This window comes from Cyprinus carpio, chromosome A6 (genome assembly GCF_018340385.1).
Source record: "Cyprinus carpio isolate SPL01 chromosome A6, ASM1834038v1, whole genome shotgun sequence".
In the NCBI taxonomy this organism is placed as follows: domain Eukaryota; kingdom Metazoa; phylum Chordata; class Actinopteri; order Cypriniformes; family Cyprinidae; genus Cyprinus; species Cyprinus carpio.
The window spans coordinates 29,180,876-29,200,560 of record NC_056577.1 but is presented as its reverse complement, the minus strand read 5'-3'; the positions used below and the strand labels follow the sequence as shown (position 1 = coordinate 29,200,560).

The following is a 19,685-nucleotide window of genomic DNA, read 5'->3' as shown; positions in this document are numbered from 1 at the left end:
TACGCTCCTGAGAGCCTCGCTTAAAATGAATGAAGGATACAGGGGATTTCTGCAAATTACTCTAGCAAATGCTCCATGTCCACAGCAAACGACAGCTCAAATGAAAGTGCTTCCTTGGCTGCTCCAAATCCACTAACTTGATCTAAACACCATAATGACACAGTTGATATGATTGTGATCATTACAAAATGGGAAGTAAACACGTGCGGGTACGCTTCAGCGCAAGGCTTTTCTCCCTGCAGCAGCTATAATCAGGCCACCCAATCTCATTCCTGATAATAAAACAATTACCAGCTCCGTCGTACCACAGACCCCGGTCATAAACCGCAGCGGTGCTTTAAAGCCTGACTTGTGCAAGGCTACATTGGTCACTAATTTGTTTCACAGTGGTTAAAATGCTAATGAACCCACGGCATCAGAAAGGTGAAATTACGATGTCTCATTGAGTGCTGAATTGGATTCAAACAAAGTTTACTTTAAGCAAGTTCATTGTTGCATGCGGTTTGTGCACATATAAAAAAATTTTTCACATTAAAAATAATCATCCACCTTCCTCATTCATTCTTCCCCACAGGGCTACCACAGACCAAGGCACTACATAGCCACACAAGGTAATTAACAAAATACATAACAAATGCACAGCGTCGGAAAAACCAGAAGTCTTCTGACATGAACACAATCTACACATCATATCCAAAATATAAAGTACGATTAATTAGACTATATGTTGGCTTTTGAATGCTAACTAAAAGTAGCGACAGTACAAGTGTACAGTGGCTTTTCTAGTTTCCAACATGCATCTGTGAGATATGCTGAGTCGCATTGTTTGTGCATGCAGTTTTATAGTCTAGCGAATTCATTTTGCACTTCATACACTTCTGATTTATAAATGAGGTTGTATTTTTAGCTTTATTGGTGGTATTAGTGTAAAATGTTTGTAAATTAAGTTGAATGTCACCCTATTTAAGATCCTGTTTATTTTTATGCAAAGTAAGCACTGCTAAATATCAGCATAGCTCTGCTAGAAATGGTATAATTTGTTTTTAATATTTCATATTTAAAAAGATATCGCCCCCTTAATCTCAGTGTATTTAGCTGTTGTTGTTGTTGTTTTCCAGTTGTTAGTGTAGTTAACTAGTTTATGTAAAGCTTTACTGTAGGAGGGGGAAAAAGATTTTTTTAGGATTGAACGATTTGAGGATAAATTTGGTTGTTCATACGAGGATTTACTCTCTACAAGAACCAACTCACACCATAAAGTGAACCGTTTAAAGGAATAGTTCAAAAAAGAACATTTGCTGAAAATGTACTCACCCTCAGGCCATCCAAGGTGTAGATGAGTTTATTTCTCCATCAGAACAGTATAATCCACAATTACTTGTGGATCATTGTGAAGTTTTTATCAACTGTTTGGACTCTCATTCTGACGGCACCCATTCACTGCAGAGGATCCATTGGTGTGCTAAATCTTTCCAAATCTGCTCTGATGAAGAAACTCATCTACATCTTGAACCAACCAAATTATCTTTCCACTTGCATTTTCATAGGCCACTTTAATAATAATAATAATAATAATGCAATATTACTATTAGTGCAAAACAAAACAAATAATTAATAAAAATATACTGTAAAATTACAATACAATGCTAAGTACTTTACATTATTTAACCTGCATTGGTCAGCCATCTTCAAAAGAAAGAACAACCCATGATATACTAGTGTGGACATTCATGCTGGTCTGTGATGCTCTCTCCCTCAGGGACTGTCTGTGAATCCATAAGCAAACATTGCATCTTATTTCTAGTTGTTTTGTGAGTGTTGCATGATCTTCTAAATTTGTACCTCCTCCTCTCCTGTAGGGCCCATGCAGGAAACTGTGAGGGATTTCTGGAGGATGATTTGGCAAGAGAATTCTGCCAGTATCGTCATGGTAACCAACCTGGTGGAAGTGGGCAGGGTAGGGTTCTTGTAATTATCTCTTTCTTTAATAAATATCACTGGATTAAGAATGTTATTTGCGAAGCGCTCCTCCAATTTCTTCACATTTAACTATGGTCTCCCGGTTAAATGGAGTGTGTATATATAAATCTGTGAGGTGGGCGTTGGAAGTAACATCTAACAAGAAATACATGCAAATGTGCAATTAGTTTCCGCATCTCAAAGAATAGAAAATAGCAAGCACAGTCAAAGTTGTTGGTTCCATTCCCAAATCTTAGATGCTCTGTAAACTCTTAAAACATAAAGGTTCCTTATTGGCATCTATGGTTCAATGAAGAACCTTTATCATTCATGGTTCTTTATAGTGGAAAAAGGTTCTTTAGATTATTAAAATGTTCTTCACACCATGAAAAAAAAAGTTGTGAAGAACACTATTTTGTTTTGCTAAAAAAAAAAATATATATATATATATATATATATATATATAGATATATATATATATATATATATATAAAAATATTCTATGGCATATCAAAACTTTTTGAACCTTTATTTTTAAGAGTCTAAACCACTTTGGTGAATCTCACAAAATATGTCAAGAACTCATGAGAATGACCCATCAAATAAATGCAAATGAAAACAAAAAAAAAAATAGTATAACAGGAAGTTGCTTTATATACAAGGGAAACTTTAAGCAAGTGGTTCAAGCATTTTGAGGACATCCTAAAATCGAGCACATTGATGTGCACAGGTCCTTCACAATATCTCCAGCGAGAGCAGTTTGATGTCACATCGAGTATAATTGAGAGGTGTTCAATGATTGGCTCCAGTGAACTCGGACCACAGGGGTTGTTCATTCAGAGATAACATCCTGTCTGACAGGTGGCCAATTACAACTCTCTGTGTTTTCAAAATGCCATCAGGGACTTGTTTAATGATACAATTTCTGCAAATGCCAATTTGACTTAGACCTTGCTGTAAAATAGAGTAATACCCAGACAAATTAAGATGCAGGTGTTGTGTAATAATGTGTATGTGTGGGTTCCTATGTGTCCATTAAGTGAAATGTGTCCGGTATTGGCCTGATGAGACCGAGCTGTATGGAGACATCAAAGTGACGCTGATTGAAACGGAGCCTCTTGCAGAATATGTGATCAGGACTTTTACTGTTCAGAAGGTAAAACCCCATCCTCCATCTACACTCATATGAAATATCTCAGTTCATTGCTTGGGTGTTCTCAGTCTCCTTGTATCAGTGTATGTGCAAATGCTTTTAAAATGGAATTTTCTAAAATTCCGTGTAATATGCCTATAAGAATGTAAGAGATCATGTACATCCAGCCAGTTGGGGTCTTGTATGACCCTGAAGTGGGTTATTCTGTGATAACAACCGGCTGGATGTACATTATGCCGATTATTACATAGCTACTTGCCACGTAAGTAAATAATTAGACACGAAATATTGATTTGAGTTGAAATATTTAAACGCAAAGCTTCCGTGAAGAAAGCAGTTGCTAGCAAACGGCAAGTTCAAACTAGACGGACATTTAAGGACATTTGGTGCAGTCAAACCACTTATTACACAACATAAATAATTAAGTGACGTGACATACAGCCAAGTATGTTGTCCCATACTCAGAATTTGTGCTCTACATTTAACCCAAAGTGCATACACACAGCACACCGTGAACACACACCCGGAGCAGTGGGCAGCCATTTATGCTGCAGCACCCGGGGAGCAGTTGGGGGTTTGGTGCCTTGCTCAAGGCCACCTCAGTCATGGTATTGCCGGCCCGAGACTCGAACCCACATCCTTAGGGTTAGGAGACAAACCCTCTAACCATTAGGCCACGACTTCCCCAAGGCGATAAAAGGCATTAAGGCAATAAAAGGTATTGATGTAAGATGAAAATGTTTTAAAATCTTACCAGCTTGTTTGTTATATCGTATAATCCATCAAAGTGTACTAAACAATCATGGCAAAATGGCAGCAGTGTTTGTATGAAACGAGAGAGCAAGTCCACGATACCAGGATGACATAATTAAATAACTGTACACATAATATTGAATTGAGTTTTTATATTTTATTAGCTAACCAAATGCAAAGCTTCCTACAAGAAAACTGTTCTTAGCAAGCGTATAGCGCTGACTTCAGTTACCCAGATGAGCCTACGGTATCAGCTTTTACCAGGTTGTTATCGAGGAATAAAATATCTCAGAATGTCACGACTGACCAATCAGAATCAAGTATTCCACAGAGCCATGTAATAATGAATGTTTAATAAACGATTTAAGAGTATTTATAGAAAATAAAACAGAATGTTAAAAATAAAAACAAATAATAATAAAGGCATTTTAAAAATTAGGGAAAAAAATATGCATATGTATAATACATGTATACATATGTATTATGTACATATTAAACATAAGTAATTTTTACTTTTTTCAAAATTATATTATTTAAAAAATTATTTATATACATATATATATATATATATATATATATATATATATATATATATAAACAGCTTCTCAAGTACATAAAAAAAAAAAAAATTGCATTCTCTGCATGCACTTCTCTGTTCAGTCTCATGTTCGTCCATACCATATGAACCATCAGCTTGTTTAAGCCCATAATGCATCTCTCACTCAATCACTTGTATTGTTCTTATCATACATGAACAGCTTGATGTCAGATCATGCATAAATAAAAAAAAAAAAAAAACAACCACAATGTTCTAACAAACAAACTTTATGAGATCTTAACATAAGCCATCAGACAATATTTTGCAACGAAAGCAAATGCCAAAAAAAAGCTCTCAGGAGTGGGTAGAGTTTTGTTGTTGAGTGTTGTAATCCAAACGGAACAGATGTAGGGAAGCTTTGATAGTGGGAGAAATTAGTGTTTGTGAGACATTTTTGAGGGGGAGAATGTGGTATGGAACAGCATGTCATCAGCAACTTTCTTAAATCACTCAATCCATCTGTCTCACGAGGCTGCTGCCTTTCAAACGCTTCCTCAACTTTGAAAGAGAGTTGTTAGGGTACATCCTCCTCTCAGCACATAGTTGTGCTTCTTAATGAGTGGGAGCAGAAAATGACTAGAGATGTTTTCTGGTTTCTTTTAGACAGCAATGAGATCAAATGGATATCAAACAGGGACTTTTGCTTAAGTCTCCTGATTCTCAGATATTTCTCCAGAGTAAAGGAAAAATCTTCTTAAATCTAACGAAAACATGTCTGGGCCACATTTCATCCCAAAAACAAACAAACAAACATAAAGAAAACTAAATTTTTAAAAGTTATTTAATATAAATTGTATTTTTATATTGTATATTTATATGTTAATGTATTATGTATATAATATATTTTTTTAATTATATCTTGCATTAGGAAATGAAACCTAATTTTAGGACCATTTAGGGGTGTGTGTTTGTTTGTTTTTACATTGTGTCACAATTAAGGACCCCCCCCCCATTTTCTTTAATTGCAAAAAAAAAAATATTTATTTATATACATTTATATATGTTTATTAGGTCTGTGACACAAATCCCACATACTGTAGTATTCTAGATTTCAAGAGTGTCATGGTCAAATGTTATGAAAGGTGTTATTAATATTCATCTTTAGATGGATTGGTTACCTCTTCCTTAAGACCATTTTTGAGTGTCCTTATGTGTCTAGGTATGGATTGCATTAATGGATTTCAATTGCTGGACATCAGAGAGTCTTCTGTTTTTTTTTTTCCTCTAGCTTTCATTACCTCCTGTCATTTATAGTAGCTCAGTTACACACACACTCTCCAGACACACCCACACACAAGCTGCATTAAACGGCTACACAGGTCCTCGCTTGGTGGTATCAGCACCTCCAGGCACGGATTATGCGGCTCTCAATCCCAAATTATAATTAAAAGCTTATCAGAGCATTAAGTGTTAGTAAGGAAGTAATGGGAAAATGTTTCTACTGTAACACAGCACGGTGTGTGAATAGCCTCAACGCTCACACAGATCGAACCACATGTGTAGTTGTGCAGTGGTTCGGACACTGACCATGAGGCCCTGACTGACATTTCATCATATTTTCTGCACTAATTTTAGGGAAGATCAAAAAGTTCTGAAAGTTTTTTATATATATATATATATATATATATATATATATATATATATATATATATATATATATATATATATATATATATATAGATATATATATATATAATGTTGTGCCCATGGTATAATGGTATTTAAACTGTATACACTCAGAAAAAAAAAAAATAATAATAATTAATTAAATAAACCACATGGTGTTGATTGTTATTGACATGCATTTATCGGGTCTTGTAATCCTAGCAATCTTTTACCATGATCACCTGCCTCTTACCCTCAGATGATGACACTTGTTAATATTAAGCTTACCACATGCTCCTGTTTGCAGGGGTCACCATGAGATTCGAGAAATCCGGCAGTTCCATTTCACCAGCTGGCCTGATCATGGTGTTCCCTGCTACGCCACAGGCCTGCTGGGCTTCATCCGCCAGGTCAAGTTCCTCAATCCTCCAGACGCAGGACCCATCGTGGTACACTGCAGGTGCACTCTTATCTAAACTTCTCTTGCATTTACTTATTTATGTCTCCTTACATTTATTGTATGTCAAAGATTCTGGTTTGAAGTTGTACTCATGGTGTGATTATGAATCTTCGGTGAGAGGTCTGTTGATTATTTAGAATTTTAAAATTAATGCTAGGTAGTTACAAGGGTTTTTTGAGAGGTTGCTTACTGGCTAAAGTCAAAAGAGCCTATCCACTAGTGTTATTGTTAACGAAAACTATTACAAATAAATTTTCATTAATTGAAAGAGCTGAAATAAAAAAAATTTAAATGAAAATATTACATATTACAACTTTAAAAACTAGAAGTGTTGTCTTGGCAACTAACTGAAATAAGATGAAATGCTACCATTACTACAACTGAAACTAAATAAAAATGAAAGAATATTTAAAAAATTATAAAAATGACGTCACATGACTCTGTAGTAAAAGAGTAGAGTGAATTGAAACCGTTTTAATGTGAAATTAGGTGAATGCACTGATTTCGTTAAATGTATTTAAACATATTTATGTTATCTCAAACATTTGGCAGTCCAGATGAATACTTGCTGGCAGCATAACTAACTTCTCATGTAACAAGTAAAAGAACCCAGGGAGATAGAAGAGAAGCTGATTTTCACACATATTCATGAGCACTCACATTCTCACACTAACGCAGGACGCTTCGGCACATGAATAGACATTCACCCATGAATATGTCCACAACATGCCCACGTCATGCTCACAGATGGACACAGACAGACTCGCTCTCACAATTGTGGGGAGTAATTGGGGGCCATGTGGGAAGAAGGTTTGAGAATGAAAGGTGACAGCAGGAGACTGTGAAGTGGCAGTGTAAATTTGCAGTCGGCCCTGCAATCCCAGAGACGAAGCAGATGTGACAAAGAAACTTTCAGAGCGGATTAGCCCAAGTGTCAAGTGCTGCTAGTGCAGAGATTAAGATATGGATTCAAGCAATAATTTCTCAGAACATTCCAAATGTTCCTTCTTACTTCCATGTAACACAAAAGGAGTTTTAGCAGAATGTCCTTGCTGCTCGCAGGGTTGATATGAGATATGAAATGAGGGTAATAGGATATAAGAACCAATAATGTTGGTCACTGTCAACAAACCTGACACAACACAAACTGGCATACCATATTTAACTGTAATGTACAAAAGTTTCCTTTTTTTTAATAATAATAATAATTTGAGATGTATAGTGGAGGGGAATATAACCAGTGAATAACGTTACATTTTGGACTGTTTCCAACACAAAATTATGATATAACATCTGAGGACTTACAGTGTATGAGTAATATGGCTCATTTATGAAGCTCTGATGTCATTTTTGAGGTCTCTTAGTGTGTCATTTTTGGCAATTTGATTAAAAACAATGTTGCATAATATGTTAATCCTGTAAAGCCTGACATATTAAATGATAGTCAGAAATTTTTTTTTTTTTTAATGGAACAGTGTATTGAAACTAGACCAAGTCTAAAAAATGTCAAATTTAAAACAGTGAGATCTTTATATCAGTATAGCAGACTACTTACATAAAATGCATAGAAATATCTGTAGTTTAATGATCAAAGCTCTGTAGTTTATATTATGGGGGATAAAACATATAATGCAATGCAGTACTGTACATTAATGATTGTTGCTTCAGTCCAGTAAATGTTCATCTTAAAATATTACTAACAATATAAAATGTATTCTTATGTTTGCTTTTTAAAAATCAGTATTTTTATTTTACAAGATTTCAAACCACGACCTGAAGGGAGACATTTTCACCATTATACTAAAAGGCATTGTACTTGCTAAAAAATATAAACTGTCAATTTAGGCGACAGAAGGCATTTAGTAGAATGTGTACAACTGTTTCTTTTTCTTTCTTTTTTTTCAGAAATGTTCTGATCATGTAGATAATTTAGAAGTCTTAGAAATTTGAATATCAGTTACGATGAATATGAATTATGATACAACATGCTTATAACTTAATGGTAATTTGGGGATGATGATAATAGTGAATGAATGACTGAGGATGTGAGGTGTAAAGGACATCCTCCCTGTCTCTCCCTCCCCGTCCCTTGCTTTCTTTCTGTCAGTTGTGTGTTGTCATCTGTGACACTGTGGAGTTGCTCTGTATTTGTGTGTGTGAGTGTTGTTTTAGAGTGACTGATGGCACATCTCCTGTCCAAATGCTCTCTCACACACACAAGCATCTTGGTCTGCCAAAACCTTGTTTTCGTAACACCTAACATTTGGATCTTAGCAGAAATATCATTCCTATGAATGTGTTGTGTAATATAGATATTACACAACACATTCATAAGATAGATAGATAGATAGATAGATAGATAGATAGATAGATAGATAGATAGATAGATAGATAGATAGATAGATAGATAGATAGATAGATAGATAGATAGATAGATAGATAGATAGATAGATAGATAGATAGATCATGTATTCAAAAGCCTCACATAAACCTGTTCTTGTGTAATTTCCGCAGTGCTGGTGCTGGAAGAACAGGCTGCTTCATTGCAGTGGACATTATGTTGGACATGGCAGAGAGTGAAGGTGTGGTGGACATCTTCAACTGCATCAGAGAGCTGCGCTCACAGAGAGTCAACATGGTCCAGACGGAGGTGAGCAGAATGCACCTTATTGTCTGTTCAGCTTCATTCAGGCAGCCGGATTATGCACAGCCTATATACTCACTCATTCACTCAGTCATCCATATATTAAATGATTAATTCTTTCACACAAGCAGTCGTTTATTAACCCATTCACTTGTTTACTTACTTCTCAGTCACGCCCTCAGAACCTCACTCACATTCACATAGCCTTTTACTAAGCTCTCCAGTCTGTGAAGATGATATTGAAGCCATCTGTTTTCAGTTTAAAACTTAGATAACCTTTCTCTTCCCTACATTAATCTCCACACTGTAACATCAGAACAGCCAGAACAAGAAATTGCCTTGGCTCTGACAGGCAGATCCACTACCCTGAATTTACTGGATGTTGGAATTCAAAGTCATGCCCCCTAGTGGTGGATGAAAATTAGTTCTTTTTTTGAAAATCATTCAAGCATTCGATGTGAAAACCCATTGTGCTGAATTATTTAGAACAATGATGAATTATTTTATTATCTATAATAATAAATTATTGTTGTTTAAATATTAATAATAAATATTAGTATTATTATTATTTATGCTCACTAAATAACACACTACTGTATATCAAGTCAACATGCCATTTTATTAGATCCATTCGATTCTGTGTATTTTTGCGATGAGGACAGCATGCTTTTAAAAGACTAACACTAAACACGGTGCTGGTGATAATGGCTTCTGGGAGGCAATTTGTGTCAGCCTGCAGCTCCATTCAAAGCTAATCCTCCACAGATACAACACACAGCAATTAATCTTTTAAAAGGCTTTTTCCTCATCTTTTGTCCTCAGCCCTACGCAGAAGTGCTCACCAGGTTATGGAGTAATAGGTACGAGAGGTCAGCTCAGCTTGACTTTAGCTTAGCGTGGATCAAAGGCCTACATTACCAGCTTTAAGCCGGAGGCACTGTTGGGTTAAAATATGGATAATTCCGGCCCATATTTGAGGCCGGAGTTGAAGAAGGAGTTTAATATTAGCTGCAGGATGGGGATGGTGCTTTGAGTGCCCCCTTGATCTCATTTTTAAGGCTGCAGTTGGAACCGTTTTGGGGGACGTGGCTTTCACCGCAGGTTTTCGGCATCAGAAGCTGCAACGCTGTAATCCATATAAAACATCCCTGAGGCTGGAGTCATTTCGCCATCAGCAAATTGTGCTTCATGCATCAATGTTCATGCACCACTCTCATGCTAACATTTGTGGGGAGTATCGACTCCATATTTCCCCAGTGATTTGCTATGATGCTGTGCGGCGATCACTCTCAGCTTGAGCTCGGGCTTTTTAAACGTATGTGTTTGGATGTTCATGAACTATGTAGACTGGCTGGTTTGAAGATGTAAAAGTTTAAATCAAGCCCTTAATCATTTTAGAGCTCTGATTGTTGTTTTTATTATTTAAAAAGGCGCTAAAATACCAAAGGGAGGTTTTCTCACATGGCCTACAAGCTACCAGCTGTCAGAATAATTTTGAATCAGCAGAAGAAAAAGTGACTTCAGGTTGAATTGTAATTAAATATTTAATTGCATTTAAACATTAAACTGTTTTTAAAAAATCACACTGTTTTTAGAACACACACACACAGATATAAAAACTACCATTCAGACGTTTTTTATGTTTTTGTAAGAAGTCTCTGATGCACACCTATCTGCATTTATTGGTACATATGAATTGCATTTATTTGATGCATACTTTATTTTAAACATGGGGCTTTCTTATATGCTTTTCACTGTGATGTTGTGGTACACTCATGGTAAGACATCCACAGTATTTTTTGTAAGTGTTGATCTCTACATCTCTCTTTCTCTGCAGGAGCAGTATGTGTTTGTGCATGATGCCATACTGGAAGCATGTTTGTGTGGGAACACGGCTATCCCAGTGTGTGAATTCAGAGCCATCTACTACAACATCAGCAGACTGGACCCTCAGACCAACTCCAGCCAGATCAAAGATGAGTTTCAGGTGAGCAGTCTACACAAATGGATTTGGTATGTAGATTGCTTCTAAAATGTGACCATACCATCAGTACAATAGTTAACACTTTGCACAACAAAACAATAAGTGAATTAATATGCCCAGGGGGAAATTGCTTTTTCATAGCCCAGGAGACACAAGTGAGACAATTACAGACATACAGTAAAAGTAAAGGCCTAAAACATTACTGTGGAGAGCACACCTCAGACCATTTAGTCTTTGAAGAACTTTCAGAGAAATGTTTGAGTTCATAGTGAGATTTGATTTCAGACTTTGAGCACAATCTGTGACACTACAGAAATCTGATATCTCAGTACATCAACCTCCATTTGCTCATCATTCAATCTCATTTCAGTCTTGGAGGAGCAAATGAGATACTAAAGAGAGTCCTAAAAACAGTAGGAACATACATTTTTTTAAGCTTCATGCTGCTCTTTAAACCATAATCAGTGAGCTACACAAGCAGCCCACGTGAAGGCCTAATTTACTGAATCCTCCAAGGTTTTCTTTCGATTGGTAGTCCTCTATTATGGCTGAAGGCCTCACAGCTATTTCTAACAACGTTATCAATCTCTCTGGTGTGATTTCATCATGATTACTTCGAAATTTGAAGCGCTTTTGAATAAGTCAATCGCCAAAGTGCTGCAGCGTCCTTAACGCATTTAGATGAGACACTGTGACTCAAACCGTTTCTTTACAAGCCATCCCGAACTGTTAGAGCCTCATAAAGCCCAGAGCTGAGCTATTTCTTTTCATAGTGCCTTTATGTTTTGTATTCCCTGTGAAATGAGCGAGCCACTAGCGTCTGAGGGGGAAGCAAAGCTTCAGATCTCTGAGGTGTCTCATAAAACATGATGAATATGTTTCTATCCTTCTTTCCTCCCAGATCTTTCATTTATCTTTCTATCTAGCGCTGCATCTTTCTCTGTTGTAAGCTATTTTTCACTGTCTGTCTCTCTCTCCCTCAACATCTCTGTTCTTCAGTCTGTCTTATACATAAGTAATGACTGACCTTCAGTTTGCTAAAATATTTGCATTGCTTATGGTTCAACCAGCAGTGCGAGCGGAATTGGTTTTTATAAAGGCACCATTTTTCCCCAAGTAAGACCAAGAGCAGCCTGATGTTTCTCTATGTTTTAAAGGTGTATGTTACAGTCCTTCTTGTCTTCTTCTTCAGACTCTGAATATAGTGACACCGCGTGTCCGTCCAGAGGACTGCAGCGTAGGTCTGCTCCCGCGTAACCACGATAAGAACCGCAGCATGGACGTCCTCGCGGTGGACCGCTGCCTGCCTTTCCTCATTTCTGTTGACGGCGAGTCCAGCAATTACATCAATGCAGCACTGATGGATGTAAGTTTGATTGCTTTTGTTAGAGGTTTGTTGAATGTAAAAATCTAGTATAGTTGCATTATGTTGTCAATCTTGCATTGAACTTTAAAGGGGTCATATTATATTTTTTTTTCCCACTTATTATACACCCAAACATCATTTGTAACTTCATAATTTAGATATTCATTTATTTAACATCCTCTTTCCAACACTTAAGATTAAACGGAACATTTTTTTAACTGTAAAAAGAGCGTTCACAATGACCACAAATAAATAGCTGGCGGAGGTTACCATTTTTCTATACTTTTGTTTGCATGTCTTTGCCGTCTGAACTCTACGGTGAAATTGCTTTTAAAATGTACCTTGAAACAACAGGCTACTTGTAATTTAAAGTAATTTAAATAGAGTCAATCTACTCTTTTGAAAAGGTAGTCAGATATAAGCTGCTAAGAAGTAGATAGCTACAAGGGCTTTTGAGTGAAAAAACTCAAATAGAATGATAATATCAAACTGTGACATCAAAATGTACACTATATACAACTAAAAAAATAAATATTTTGCAATAAAAACTTAAAATGCTATGTAGGGACTTTCAATCGATAAATCATTTGCAGTGTGTTCATTTACAATGTCTAAACAAACTGGAATAAATGAAGGACTCGTTAAAATAAATTGAATGTTCCAGTGTTACATATCAGAGGAGCATTTAGAATGAACTGATGTATAGTTTTTTGTGCTAATTTTTGCTTGCATTGCTTCATTGTGAATTTTATCTAGTTTAATTTTATCTATTTAAAAACAAGTAGTTTTTTGCAGCTTAGTGTTGATAAACAGTTTATTTAGACTAAGAAGCTATTTTTTGAGTTCTAAAACTTTCAGTATTTTTTTTTATAGTAAATAACTCAAAACATTATATATTACAGCACTTCCCATAGTGCACTCTGATAAATCCCAGGTAAGCGGAGCGGAACGGCCTGGCGATCACACAGTAACAATCTTATATTAACAAGCCAATTTAACGGAGTACAAGATTAGATCACATCTCTGTAATCTCCACACATAGATCATAATCACACTCGTACCGTAAACCAGCATCTTCACACAGCATCCAAAAAGTATAATCAAGACAGAACACGCGCACCTCAGATAAAGAACAACAAGATGAAAAAAGAAGATAAGCAGCCAAATGAAATGAATGGCTGACCCGTGCTAGCAGAGCGTGTGTATTTGTCTCAAACGAAGCCTCTGCAGTCCTTGTCAATGGATCCCTTGGCAAGGTTATCACTCAGTCCCTGTGTTTCCTGTCTGCAGGTCTCTGTTTAGTTTCCATCATTACACATGTGAGGCACGTTGGGATGTGTTGGGTTCGGGCACATCTTCAGTGCTGGAAGGAAGAGTTGACTTGTTCTCTTATTGATTGTCCTAGAGCCACAAACAGCCAGCGGCATTCATCGTAACACAGCACCCTCTGCCCAACACTGTGGCCGACTTCTGGAGGCTAGTGTTCGACTACAACTGCTCCACTATTGTGATGCTGAATGAAATGGATGCTGCACAGGTATGTGAAGTCCTTGACCCTCAACTCCATTTGCTATCTGTTGCAATTGGATGTTGGAAGATGGGATTTATTATATAAAGTATACGCTACCGTTCAAAAATTGGGCTCTATAATTTTTTTGTTACAGAAATGAATGCATTTATTCAGCAAGCACACATTAAATTGATCAAAAGAAATAAATGCTGTTCTTTTGAACCTTCTATTCAGTAAAGAATTCTAAAAAAAAAAAAAAAAAATTGGCAATAAGAAGAAATGTTTTTTTGAGCAGCAAATCAGCATATTAGAGTGATTTCTGAAGGATCATGTGACACTGAAGACTGAAGTAAGGATGCTGAAAATTCAGCTTTGACAATAATAGTAAATTGGCTATATATTCATTATATTCAACAACCACATTAATTTTAATAATATTTCACAATATTGCTGTTTTTATCAAATAAATTTAGCCTTGTTGAGCATAAAATAGTACAAACCAAAAACTTTTGAATGGTAGTGTATATATGAAATATATATATTAAATGATGTAACTTTTTTCAAAACATAACCTTTTTTCCAGAAATGTCAGAAAAGTTATAAATGAGATGTTTCAGTTGTTCAGTTTCAATAAATGGTCTTTTTTCACTTGGGAGGAAGATTGGAGTTCTGAAAGTTACAGTATATTTTTATATTTTTTTAACTCAGAAGATCAAGGGAAATTTGATTCATCATAATGTGGCTCATTTAAGTTTGATTGAGTAAGTAAGGGATAATTGGAACAGATTTCTTTGGCACACTGCAATTTGAGTTCAGATTAGTGGACTTTAGAATTATTGAGTTATTTCCATGTTCTCTTGCACTCTTTAGATTTCAAAGTACATTATTGAGTCACGTTGTCTGGATGTGAACTTCTGTTCATTGTACTGATTCGCTGTAATTCTCTCCGTCGCTGCAGCTCTGCATGCAGTACTGGCCAGAAAAAGGCTCCTGCTGCTACGGCCCCATTCAGGCTGAATTCATCTCCGCTGACATTGACGAGGACATTATCAATCGCATTTTTAGGATCTGCAACATGGCACGGGTAAGTGGGGTCAGTGGACAGGGAAAGTGAATAGTGTTTAGTGGCTCTTTACAACTCCGTTGAGTGACTGAGGCAGAGATGTGTTAATTGATTCGCTTCTCACTATGTCATTTGATCCTTTGTTGATCCACAGACTCCAACCCGGTCTGTGCTGTTTTGTCCCCAGACCAGGGAGCAAATTTTATATATATACACTACTGTTCAAAGGTTTTTAGAAGGTTTTTTTTTATTTTATTTTTTTTATCAAGTTACTTACACTCACGGAGGCTGCATTTATTTGATCAAAAATACAGTAAACCCTAATATTGTGAAATATTACAATTTCAAATAACTATTTTCTATTTGAATGTTTTAAAATGTAATTTATTTCTGTAATGACATTTTCAGCAGATATTACTCCAGTCTTCAGTGTCAAATGATCCTTCAGAAATCATGATTTGATGCTTAAGAAGCATCATTTATTATTATCAGCATTTAAAACAGTTGATCTGCTAAATATCTGAAGCAGAACAGCATTATATAAGCAGTTGTTCTGCTTAATATTTTTGCAGAAACTGTGATACATATGAACCCAGTTTTTTTTTTTTTTTACAAGCAACATTTCAGTAACAAAACAAAAGATAAGTTTAAAAGTTAGTGTGTATTTTTACTTGCTGCTAAATAGATGATTGTGAACAGGTCACGCTCACCTGAGGAGAATCCATAGCAACTGCTGCTCAAATTAATCTTGTCAAATGAGTGCTGTCAAAAACAAAACAAAAAAACTGTAGTTCAAAACTTGAATCTGTAGTGTTCCTTTGCCATTGACTTCAACTTACTGAAGTGAAAAAAAATATTGGTGGTTTTCAAACAGGTGCCCTGATGATGAACCTCAACAGATTAGAGCATCAGGAGTTTCAGCTTGGCTGTGTCAGTCCTTACTGTGGCTAAAATAAAACCACTTTTTAGAAGCAAAAATCCTCCAAGAAGTGATAAAAATTCACTTGATTTGACTCCTGATGTGACAGTAAATCAACAGCAGCTGAGATTAGTGAGTTCTGAGTTAGTGAAGTGAGAAATTATGTTTAGCTCAAAAGAGACCACAACTCTGTAGTCCCTCTCAATCCACATGATTTCAACACTCAGAACATCGCATGCATCTTTGAACGTGATTCGTTCTGCCAGACATATATGCATGAGCACAATAATCACATAAATATTTGACCACCATCCTGCCACAGCTGATATAAGCCACGGATGGGTTTTGTGCAGTTTTTCTTCTTTTCCATGCGAGTTAGCTTGAACTTTCTGTTCGTGCACATTAGCAGTCATTACTGAAGCTTGACGTGTTTCAAGCGTCAAAATGTTTCAGAAGACTCATCCCACCTTCTCCTGCTTCGCTTCTCTTTTCTTCCCCCTCGTTCTCTTTAACCACCGGTGACAGGCGAGGTTTACCGGGGAGCTAATCAGTGCAGGCACAGCATAGCGGCACAAAATAAATAAGTGCCACAGCATCACTAATATTCCATGAAATGGCTCCATCGATGGCAAATTGTGTGTAGTATGACTCTCATTTACCTGATCCGGTCTTAGCCTCCAGCTGAAATCTCTGTTTGCTTTCGCTTCTGTCTGATTTATTTTTTGCTTTTCATTGTCACTGCAAGAATCGGAGGTACTGTGAATGTTATATATATATATACATATGTATGTGTGTGTGTGTGTGTGTGTGTGTGTATGTATGTATGTAAGATAGTTATAATCATTTTCCAAACCAACTTTCAGTTTTAGTCAATAGTTATTCAATACACCAAAAAAAAAAAAAACGGTCTAGAATCCATTTTTACTCAAAATTTGTAAATTTCACCATCAAACTGCAACTAACACATATAATTAATATTAATATAGAAAGACAGTATAATATAATAGTATTTTCTTGCAAATCATACTCTGACAATCATTTTTATTTACAACTTCAAAACCCCCTATTTTTTTTTTTTTTTTTTTAACTGAGCTTTAATATTAATGTGAATAGCAGCTCAGATCATTTGTCTAGGAAGATTTTGAGGAATGTTTTAGTTCATATTGAGATCTTTCATTTGGCTTGCAGACTTATTCTGTCAATTTTTGAAACATGAGTTAACATAAATGTTTTCTGGTTAGATGTTCTCAAAACGTCTCCTGTTCTGCTTCCAGCCTCAAGACGGCTACCGTCTGGTCCAGCATTTCCAGTTTATTGGTTGGCCAGCGTACAGAGACACGCCGCTGTCCAAACGCTCCATTCTGCAGCTGGTCAGACGACTGGCCAAGTGGCAGGAGCAGTATGATGGAGGAGATGGACGAACGGTGGTCCACTGTCTGTGAGTGTGACCTCCACAACCCCAGTTCCATCACAACACAAAGCTCATATACTGTACATAAACCCAGAAACATGTTAATGTATGAATGTCTTGCTTGGAGAAACCCTGTGATGAGCAGATTGGATAATATTAATAGACACATAGACACAAAACACATAGCAGGATAATGTTGTGGTGTGTGCGGTATAAACCTGAAATATGTGACCCTGGACCATAAAAGCAGTCTTAAGTCACTGGGGTATATTTGTAGCAATAGCCAAAAATACATTGTATGAGTCAGAATGATAGATTTTTCTTTTATGCCAAAAATCATGAGGATATTAAGTAAAGATCATTTTCCATGGAGATATTCTGTAAATTCCCTACTGTAAATATATTAAAACTCAATTTTTGATTAGTAATATGCATTGCTAAGAACTTCATTTGGACAACTTTAAAAGCGATTTTCTCAATATTTAGATTTTTGTGCACCTTCAGATTCCAGATATTCAAATGGTTGTATCTCGACCAAATATTGTCCTATCCTAACAAACCATACATCAATGGAAAGCTTATACATCAGCTTTCAGATGATGTATAAATCTCAATTTTTAAAAAAATTTGACCCTTATGACTGGTTTTGTGGTCCAGGGTCACATATAATGAATTTTTGTTGACATCTTAAATGGACACTGTATGTACTTAAAAAATAGTTCACCCAAAAATAAAAAATTGATGAAAATGTACTCACCCTCAGGCCATCCATTTTTTTTCATCAGAACAGAAATTTATCATTACATAATTTGTTCATCAATGGATCCTCTGCAGTGAATGGGTGCCGCCAGAATGAGAGTCTGAACAGCTGATAAAAACATCCCAAAAATCCACAAGTAATCCACACCACTCCAGTCCATCAATTAATGTCTTGTGATGCCAAAAACTGTGAGTTTGTAAGAAACAAATCCATTATTAAGATGTTTTTAGCTTCAAATGAGTCCTCTATTCATAATAATGCATCGTCCAGTAAAAAAAGTTGTCTTGTCTGAATCAGAAGAGAAATATGTGCAGATCAAGCACCATTTATAAGTAAAAAACAGTCCAAAACATTTCTAAACAAATACTGTATGTCAGTGGATTATGGTGTGAGAGGACAACAGGGGATGGACTTTATCACTGGAAGAAATGATGAGTATATTATCAGCAAATTTTCATTTTTGGATGAACCATTCCTTTAATGCCAAACTAATTTCGCTACAGATTTGAACATACAGGTGTGTAAGACACTGTCTAGTAGAGCTAATAAGAGTTTCATTAAGCCCATTTTGATAATTCAAGATGTGTATTTCACAGCTTTTCATCCAAGTGTGTGTGCACTGTGAACCAGTCGATACAGAATCGTAGATCAAAACTGTAGCTTTTAAAGTACTACAGGATAAAACCGAACAGCCTTTGAGCCAAGGACAATCTTATCAGTGTCATAAATTAAAGCCAGAGAGATTCAAAAGATCTGACAGCTTCATTACTTTCCCATCATCACTGTCAAAAAAGTTCAGCTGCTGAATGCAGAGCAGTTTCCCAGAGAGAAATAATTAAAAAATGTCACAGTGAATCTCTTGAAAGACAATTCTCTACTTGATTTTGTCAGGTCATTGTACGGATACTAATCAGGTGTAAAACTGAGCCATGATCAGTGGTCGTTATTTGATTTACCAGGATTTCTGCAGTATCCTCTGTTCAAGCTTTTGTAATCACAGTTCTGAGGAAGACTATAAACTTTTTTTTTTTTTTTTTTTTTTTTTTTTTTTTATTTTTTTTTTTTTTTTATTTTTTTTTTTTTTTTTTTTTTTTTTTTTTTTTTTTTTTTTTTTTTTTTTTTTTTTTTTTTTTTTTTTTTTTTTTTTTTTTTTTTTTTTTTTTTTTTTTTTTTTTTTTTTTTTTTTTTTTTTTTTTTTTTTTTTTTTTTTTTTTTTTTTTTTTTTTTTTTTTTTTTTTTTTTTTTTTTTTTTTTTTTTTTTTTTTTTTTTTTTTTTTTTTTTTTTTTTTTTTTTTTTTTTTTTTTTTTTTTTTTTTTTTTTTTTTTTTTTTTTTTTTTTTTTTTTTTTTTTTTTTTTTTTTTCTTTTTTTTTTTTTTTTTTTTTTTTTTTTTTTTTTTTTTTTTTTTTTTTTTTTTTTTTTTTTTTTTTTTTTTTTTTTTTTTTTTTTTTTTTTTTTTTTTTTTTTTTTTTTTTTTTTTTTTTTTTTTTTTTTTTTTTTT

General features: G+C 35.3%; 1 protein-coding gene across 5 annotated transcripts in view; it reads left to right on the top strand.

Moving 5' to 3' along the window:
* Positions 1-19,685, top strand: part of LOC109091128 (receptor-type tyrosine-protein phosphatase T-like) — a 236,531-nt gene that overhangs the window by 213,404 nt on the left and 3,442 nt on the right. For all 5 annotated transcript variants that reach the window (XM_042758908.1, XM_042758907.1, XM_042758906.1 and 2 more), the window contains 10 exons: positions 575-611; positions 1,860-1,957; positions 2,999-3,115; positions 6,374-6,528; positions 9,043-9,178; positions 11,010-11,159; positions 12,349-12,522; positions 13,928-14,059; positions 14,991-15,116; positions 17,289-17,452. In XM_042758908.1, coding sequence (XP_042614842.1) covers positions 575-611; positions 1,860-1,957; positions 2,999-3,115; positions 6,374-6,528; positions 9,043-9,178; positions 11,010-11,159; positions 12,349-12,522; positions 13,928-14,059; positions 14,991-15,116; positions 17,289-17,452 — 1,289 coding nt within the window. The remainder of the gene's footprint in view (positions 1-574; positions 612-1,859; positions 1,958-2,998; positions 3,116-6,373; positions 6,529-9,042; positions 9,179-11,009; positions 11,160-12,348; positions 12,523-13,927; positions 14,060-14,990; positions 15,117-17,288; positions 17,453-19,685) is intronic.